General features: G+C 33.2%; 1 protein-coding gene across 1 annotated transcript; it reads right to left on the bottom strand.

The window, feature by feature from the left end:
* Positions 1–759: 759 nt before the first annotated feature.
* On the bottom strand, positions 760–3,945 carry LOC108338399 (glucose-1-phosphate adenylyltransferase small subunit 2, chloroplastic). The gene is made up of 9 exons (XM_017575250.2): positions 3,569–3,945; positions 3,008–3,304; positions 2,631–2,900; positions 2,337–2,516; positions 2,136–2,239; positions 1,921–2,032; positions 1,684–1,782; positions 1,417–1,536; positions 760–1,122 (listed from the first exon to the last, which is right to left on the bottom strand). Exons 1-9 carry the CDS (start codon positions 3,815–3,817, stop codon positions 1,006–1,008), a joined length of 1,548 nt encoding a protein of 515 aa, XP_017430739.1. The 5' UTR covers positions 3,818–3,945; the 3' UTR covers positions 760–1,005.
* Between the last annotated feature and the right edge of the window lie 4,355 nt (positions 3,946–8,300).

The raw sequence follows: 8,300 nt of genomic DNA, 5'->3' as shown, positions 1-8,300 counted from the left end.
TAAGTAGTTCTACGCAACTGTAGGAGTGAGCAAATATGATCTCAAATCAATTAGATTGTAAGTTTTTATGTTTGATTTCATTCCATGGCATGTTCAAATTTGTTCACTTACATTTTGAGTATAATAAGATCATTACCAAGGATCATATATTTTATTTAAAAAATGTACCACTGTGAAAGAAGATGTTAAACTTCTAACTGAACACTTTATAAAAAAAAATATCCATAAATTTAAGTCTATATGAAAAAGTTAAACACCTTGTAAAAAATCGATAAATCGATAAATTTATTATTTAAAACAGAAACATTATTACAAAAATGAGAATTCTAAAAGTAAAAAAAATAAAAAATTAACCATTAATGAGAAAAAAAATTTATAATTATGTGATGGAACATTCAAAAGATAGGACATTTACAATCTTTCAATAAGGTGTTTATTATATAAAAAATGATTTATTTAAATCATCTCCTCAATAAAAAAAATTGATTTTTTAAGAAAGTGATTATCAAAAGCCAATAAAATAATTACAAACAATAAAGTAGGAGTGAATTCACTTACATAATAAAAATAAAAAACTTGATTAAAATCAAAAGTTTTTATGATCAACTGCCATTCGGCTATTTGAAGAAGGCGTTTCTAGGATCATATACAAGACATAAATTAACTTTTATTTTTTAAAAGCTAAATTACCTAATATTAAACTAATTATTTTTTTTATCTGTAACAATCTGGGCACGGTGTCTGAGGTTTCTCCCGTAGTTAGCACGAAATACTGACACATTTATTGAATTGATTAAATAAACTTTACAGAGTTATTGCTCAAAACACGTCATCATCTTCCGCTATTATTTACAAGCTACTGCCTAAAGATACACTATGATGAAACAGAAAGAAAGCCTGCACTAGGCGTGGAAAGCAGAGCTTGATAAACTCTCCGGCGGTGACAACGAGCTCATCAGACACCATTTGCATTTGGAACAGAACAACATCTGATTTTGGGTGGATTTAGATGACAGTTCCACTAGGAATTAAAGCATCCTTGATTACTGTCACAATCCCACTTTTAATGAAATACCCATCTGTTTCCCTTGCAGCTTCTTGGATATTGTCAGCGTTTAAAATCTATATCCATTGGAACCAAAAGTGAGAAATGAGAATATTTAACCACAATCATCAGTTAAGATTAATGACTCAGATTACATATTTAATTAAGAGTCTGACATGATCATTAATTAAAAAGAGAATCACACAGGTTATAAATAAATACACTATTGGCCAAAATCAATTATTTGTAACTGTTAATATATAAAACAGCTATAGTTTTGTCAGTGTTTTTTATATTTTGGAGGTTATTTAGACCAAAGTTCATTTTCAATTTAGAAACAATATCCAAATCACCTAAGCTACTACCCTCACCTTCACATTGTCTCCAATTCGAGCATTCTTGTCGATAATTGCCTTTCTGATATGAGTGTTCTTGCCAATACCGATTGGAACACTGCCTTTAGCAGCCAGAAACCTCTTATCAGCATCAGTCTGGTATACAACAATCAGAAAACCAATTTTTCCATTACAAACTTACAATAAATAAGTGTTTCAAGCACTTTCATACGTCAAACCTTCACTAGTAAACTTGGAAATACTATGTGTATGTGTCAACGCTACTTTACCACATTATATTACCTCATAATAATCTGCCCCCATTAATAGCGTCTCTTCAATAATTGCTCCTTCTGATATGCAAGATCTCAACCCCACCACAGAGTGGTGAATTTTGCAGTTCTATGGAACAAAATATGGAATACAAGGTTACTTTTCTTTAAAAAATCAGTCATGTTATATTTGACATCTTTGTAAGAATTATACAAATCTCAAACATGGAAGATATAAAGTATAGTGTGAAGGTTCTAAAAGACTTACCTTAATCACACATCCTTCACCGATAACACTATCAGTGACATCAGCATCAAGCATCTTAGATGGAGGCAAATATCGTGGTTGGGTGTAAATTGGAGACGAACGATCATAGAAGCTGCATGCAATCAATATACAAAAAAGCATAAACACATCAACATAACCACAGTACACTATCATTGAGATACATTTCTCAATATTAAATGGCCTATATAGTTCACCTGAAGTCAGGCACAGGCTTTTTGGTGATTCCCAGATTTGCATTATAGAAAGCCTCAATTGTACCAATGTCTTCCCAGTAGCCATCGTACAAGTAAGCTTGCACCTGTGAATACACAAACATGTCGTGCAGTATTATCAATAAATGCATGAAAATAGCATAAGAGTCTTCTTAATATTAAACAGATGGAAGGAACACATACTCTCAATCCAATCGAAGTTGCACCAGGAATCACTTCACTCCCAAAGTCATTTGCACCAGGAAACTTCTCACGGAGCAGGTCTAACATCACATTTTTGCTAACAACATATATACCCATGCTAGCAATGAAAGGCATTTCCTTTGCTCTCTCGTCATCAAGACCCAAAATAGTAGTATCAACCTAGTAGGGAAAAAAAATGTCAGATGCCTTAGTAAGCAATGTTCTGGCATTGATTTCCAGAACATTTCCAGGTAAATACAACACATGACAGTGTGTTATTTTTTACGGGCTTACCTTCATAGCTTTCAACTGTTCTCCTTTGGGCTTTTCGGCGAATTCAATTATACGCCCCTCTTCATCGATCTTCATCAGACCAAATGCAGTGGCACGCTTTTCATCCATCGGCAAGGCAGCGACAGTGATATCAGCATCACTCTCCCTGTGCGCTTGGATAAATTTCTCATAATCCATTCGATACAAATGATCACCAGCCAGAACCAAAAACTCCAAAACATTGTGCTCTTCAAAAAGCCATAAATACTGCCTCACAGCATCTGCAGTACCCTGCAATGATCGCATCAAGTTTGTTAAAGAATTAAATCAAGGGATAGTTAAGGTCATAAAAGGAAATGCAAAAAACTAGAGTTGAGGCACTAAGACAGTGTTATTACCTGGAACCAATTAGGATTCTCAGGACTCTGCTGAGCAGCAAGAACCTCAACAAAACCCTCATTTTTGTAGCCTCCCATGTTGCTTGCATAAGCACGAGAAAGGTGTCGATTCAGGGACGCAGAATTGAATTGAGTGAGAACATAGATCTTGGACACATTGCTATTCAAGCAATTGCTAACAGGGATATCAATCAGCCTATAGTTTCCTCCAAGAGGAACAGCTGGCTTTGCCCTCTTCTTGGTCAGTGGGTAAAGACGAGTCCCAGCACCACCTCCAAGTATAATGCCAAGCACACTCTACAAACATTATCATCAGCCAAACACTTTTACTTGCAATCATAATCATAATCAGAACCAACCCACATCCAATTCAACCACCAAAGGATCAAGATCAACTACCATGATCCTAAAAATTCATTTTTTCAACTTGATCCAAAAGACACTCTCTCCCCGTCACCCAAACAAACACAAGATAGTCGATTTTCACATATACACTAATTCCAAGCTGTAACAGTGAAAGAAAAAAAAAAAACTAAGTAGTAAAGAAAGAGGTAAACTTACTCTGCTAGCATCGGGATCAAGACAGGTCTGGGAGTTTTGGGAATCAGAAACCGCCTTGGGAGACACAATAACTGGATTACGAACTCTTCTTGGAGCAACCGAAACTGAATCGGTGGAAATCTTATCTCCAGAAAGTTGTGATGCGGAGAATGAAAGGCTGCGTGGAACGGTTTTCCTTCCCCCACTTGAAGAGGAGGCAGAAGCAGCACATGGTACATTCAGAGAACCTATAGCAGCCATAGATGCCATCACTCTCTGTGTGAGTCTCTCTTTGTGAGTGTGTGTTGAAAGAAAGAAACACCAGAGAGAGTGAGAGAGTGTGTGGTTGAGAATAGGTGAGTGAGTCCCTTATATGGAAGAGGAGATATTATGACAAATTTGATTGATATTTTTTAATTTAATATTAAAAATGTGTCATTGTGAAGAAAATAAGGAAAAAGAACAAGATCATAGGATAAACATGCAATGTAGTAGAACGAATTATAAGGTGAGACTGAAGAGGTTTTTAGTTTTAGGAAAAGAAACGAGGAATTTGAACCGTTCTTTTGATTTGAGGGAGAAGAAAGTGACAGGCTGGCAGGTTGAACGTGCACCGTTGAGGATGAAACTTGGCTCACAGAGAGACACTTCAAATCTCATCCCCATGCATTTGTCTCCTTTCTCTCTAAATCTGCGCTATTTTGTAGTTTTTGTTGTCAATTTCTTATGATTTTTTCTTTTCTTCAATCACTACATTCTACTACTTCCGTAAACCCGATAAACTCTACTACTTCTAGTATTCCGTCAAAAAAATAAGGTAAATATCTTGACTAAAAATCAAATTTGATTATAATTTTTTCTTTATTTATTTAAATCAAATGATCGATTTTGGTGCTCATGCATTGTTGTAAAAGTTGAACCTATATTTATGATTCATTAAAATATGTAAATAAATTATAAAAAAAAATGTTTATTTTTTTTACATATTTGGTGAATAAAATGATAAAAACAAACTCTAGGTAACATGGTAAATAAAATTTAAGAGTATTATAGAAATTAAAATTGCAAATATTGAAACTGTAGTGTTTTTGAAATATAAACAGTCTAGAATAAATACCATGAAGTAAAGAACAGTTGAAGATAAATTAAAGTAAAATATATTAAAGAATTTTGATAATTAATGTAAATGAAAGATAAACAACATAAAGAAATTACCTATGAAAGATTAAAATATAATGGTATTTTTCATGTGGAATGTTACCTGAACACTTTTACACACTATAGTCGACAATTGCTAATTACGCGGATACATGAGGCTATTTGGTTTCATTTTCGTGGCATTGTTATAATATACAAATTATGTGGCATCCAAATTCCTACAAAAATCTTTCAAGTATGTTCAATACTTCATTTTGTTTTTATTTAGTTTTATTATTTGTTTTTGGGATGTCAGTGCCATTTTAATGATATGTTTGGAAGATCTATTAAATCAGTTAAATTTAATAAGTTAAAGTCCCATTTGGGAAATCAGATGAAAAATACGCAGATTATTTTAAATAAATAAATAAATTAATTGAGTACTTGTGTATCTTGAGTTTACAAAATTAAAAACATATACTAACTAAAACCAAATTAAAAGGAAATATTATATCCCAAGGTTTGAGCGAGTTGATTTGGAATGACAGTGAGTGAACTCGGTTCTTCTATTTGGAGTATTTAGAGTTAACCAAATTAAAAGATTAAATTAAACTAAAATTAGAAAAAAACTAATTCTAATTTATACTAAAAGTTAAAAGAGAAAACATATAATTAATCCTAACTTTTTATTATCCCAACTTTTCTTTTACAGTATTACTACTATCATTCAACCCATATCCTAATTAGAAAAAACCATGCATTACTTAGGTTGCCTTCGTATTTTCTACTTAGGAATCATAGTTTTCGTTAATTTTACATCTTATATTTAATATTTTTTAATTTATAAAAAATATTAGTGACACTTTACTCTGCAATTTCTTTTTGGGTCCATAATTTCTTTAAGGTATGCATCTCGTGAATGACCATAGTGTATTAATTGAAGCTTTTCCTTCAATGAAACTCCATGTTCATCGCATTTGGACCGCCTGTGACACTTTCACGAAGTTCTGTTAAGAAATGAATACATTATTTTATAGTCATATATTGAATCTTAAAAGGAAAAAAAAATCATCTATGATTAACTAATCAAATTAACTTTTTAAAATTAAATAATTTTTTAACTTATCTCCTTAATTTTTTTTTTCAAAAGAAAGTTTATAGACTTCTTTATAAACTTACTTTTGAAATATAATTTTATTCTTGGAAATATTAGTTTTAGGAGTGAATTGAATAATTGTTGGTAAAAGATTAGAAATGGATAAAAATGATGGAAATTTTATTAAATGGATCATATTTTTTGATTGAATTTTTAATAAATCAAAACAGTTTGTTTATTATAATTTCAAATAAATTTGAGCTGTAGATATAAATTTGATTATCTGATCTTTTCTATAACTGTTATTAGCCTTTAGATCAGCCAAATCACACTTTTAAAGTGAAAACTTAGCTTAATGATAAAATATTACATTTATATGATAATAATAAATATAAATAAAATTTAAAAATAAAATATGATTATTTTTAATTGTTAAATGGATGATTAAAGAATGAATAGTTGTCTATTTATCACTAATTAGGATTCACGTGACTTGATAGCTTGACAGCTGACCATCAGAGAATATATACTTTTCAAGGTATTATTTATACTAATATATAAATATATAAAGAGAATTCCTTATTATCTTAATGTACACATTTTTTTTGTTCTTAAATAGTGATTTTTAATTTTTTTTTTCTGATTTGTCATTATTCATTTTAAGTGATTTTTTAAAATTTAATTGTTTTTCTGATTTTATATTTGTGACATCCAAAATATACGGTGTGCATATATAATAAAAACGTCATCAGATTATAATAATAGAAAGCAGTTAGAAACATCCGAATATTTAAGATTACAGTCATTAAAATGCTAAGAAGTCAAAACATAAAGTACTCAAATGGATAATCATCACAAGAGGAAACATACACAAACATAAGCACGAACACAAACAAGCAAGGGTGAGCTAATTATATACATATAAAAAAAAACATACTATATGACAATATGCAAGCAAGAGTTAACTTCAATCAAGCAAGATAAACATGCATCCTAACATGTTGAATACTAGACTTGACTCGTCCAGACTTTAGAATGATAGTCAAGCTATGACGGGTTTTGCACTCGTGGTGGCTTATGAAACTTGGGTTCCCCCACCCTACCACACTCACGAGGTTAGCCTGTTCCGGGCCTTGAGGCATACTGGAAGCCCCCAAGACTAAGACTTCCTGTTACTCCTCACCACATGGTTCAATCCCCTCTACATGAGAAGAAAGACCATTGGAGTTTCAGGATAACCCCCAAGACTGAGCTCCTACTCTGATTCTAAACACTAAGAATCTCACCAAGAGATTCTACACAGATGGAACTTGGTTTACAACTTGGATCGTCTTTCCACCACTTTATAACCATACACTTTTTGCTACAATCCACATACTTGTTTGAATATCACAATACAACACTATAAATGCAAAAGAATGCTTCACCAACAACCAAAGAGCACATTAACCAAACGCAGCACAAGAGAAAATTTAGAGAACCAGACCTAGTACTCGTCACACCGTGCACCACCTTTGCAAGGCGAGACTGGCGCTATTCACATAGCGCACCCGCCCAGCTCGCCTTGTGAATTAAGTCTGAATAAATATCAGACTTTGGGTCTCTCGCATAGCGCACCCAGGTCGCTATGCGAGAGTCCAGCCAGAGACCAACCCCCCTAAAACTCTCGCTATGCGCCCCACTCGCCTTTCGAATTAAATGGACAGTGGTTCCAGACCACCACCAGTCGCATAGCGACAAGATTCACCAGGCGAATTCATAAATAGAGAGCAACACCCTCTGATCATTCGCACAACACACCAGCTCGCACAGTGAATGACTCAGACAATGAGCACCCTCTACAGGGTCTTGCTATGCGAGACAGCTCGCATAGCGACTCTGCATTATCTGCAGAACGCAAATTCTGTAGAATCACACACTCACACCAACCCTTACAATTTCTAGGCCTCTTGGCCAACTTCTAAGACCTCCAATTCATGTATTAAGCTCAATTACACCTGCCTAGATGATCCTAACCCTTCCCATTACTAATCTAAAGTGATTAAGATCAAGTTGTATCTTTTAAAACATCAATTGATACAATTTATGGACCCAGTTTCAATCCAACCCTTTTGCACCTGTTTTGACCAGTTTGATGACTCTAACAAGTCACAATTAACCTCCTATATTGTCCCAACAGACTATAAGAGCCCTAAACCCTTAACCCTCAAATTCCCTATCCCACTTCCTCCAAAATAACTTAAACCACTACCAATTCACTATGCTTTTTTTTTAAACAATGTTGTAACAGACTTCACACCCCAAATCACTCCCAACCTGATCAATTATAGTAAATTAAACTCATCTACTCAGTTCATAACATCATAGCACAGTTCATAGTTTTCACATATCAACACATATAATACAACATACTCAAAAACGAAACATACTACTCCAAACAGCATACCAGTTCGGCATTCAACATGTATACACATTTATAAAATAGATTTAAAATAAACAACTAGCTCCCCTTACCTTAGG

The sequence above is a fragment of the Vigna angularis genome, chromosome 7 (assembly GCF_016808095.1).
Source record: "Vigna angularis cultivar LongXiaoDou No.4 chromosome 7, ASM1680809v1, whole genome shotgun sequence".
In the NCBI taxonomy this organism is placed as follows: domain Eukaryota; kingdom Viridiplantae; phylum Streptophyta; class Magnoliopsida; order Fabales; family Fabaceae; genus Vigna; species Vigna angularis.
Note: the sequence above shows the minus strand (reverse complement) of the source record. Positions and strands in the feature narration are given on the sequence as shown.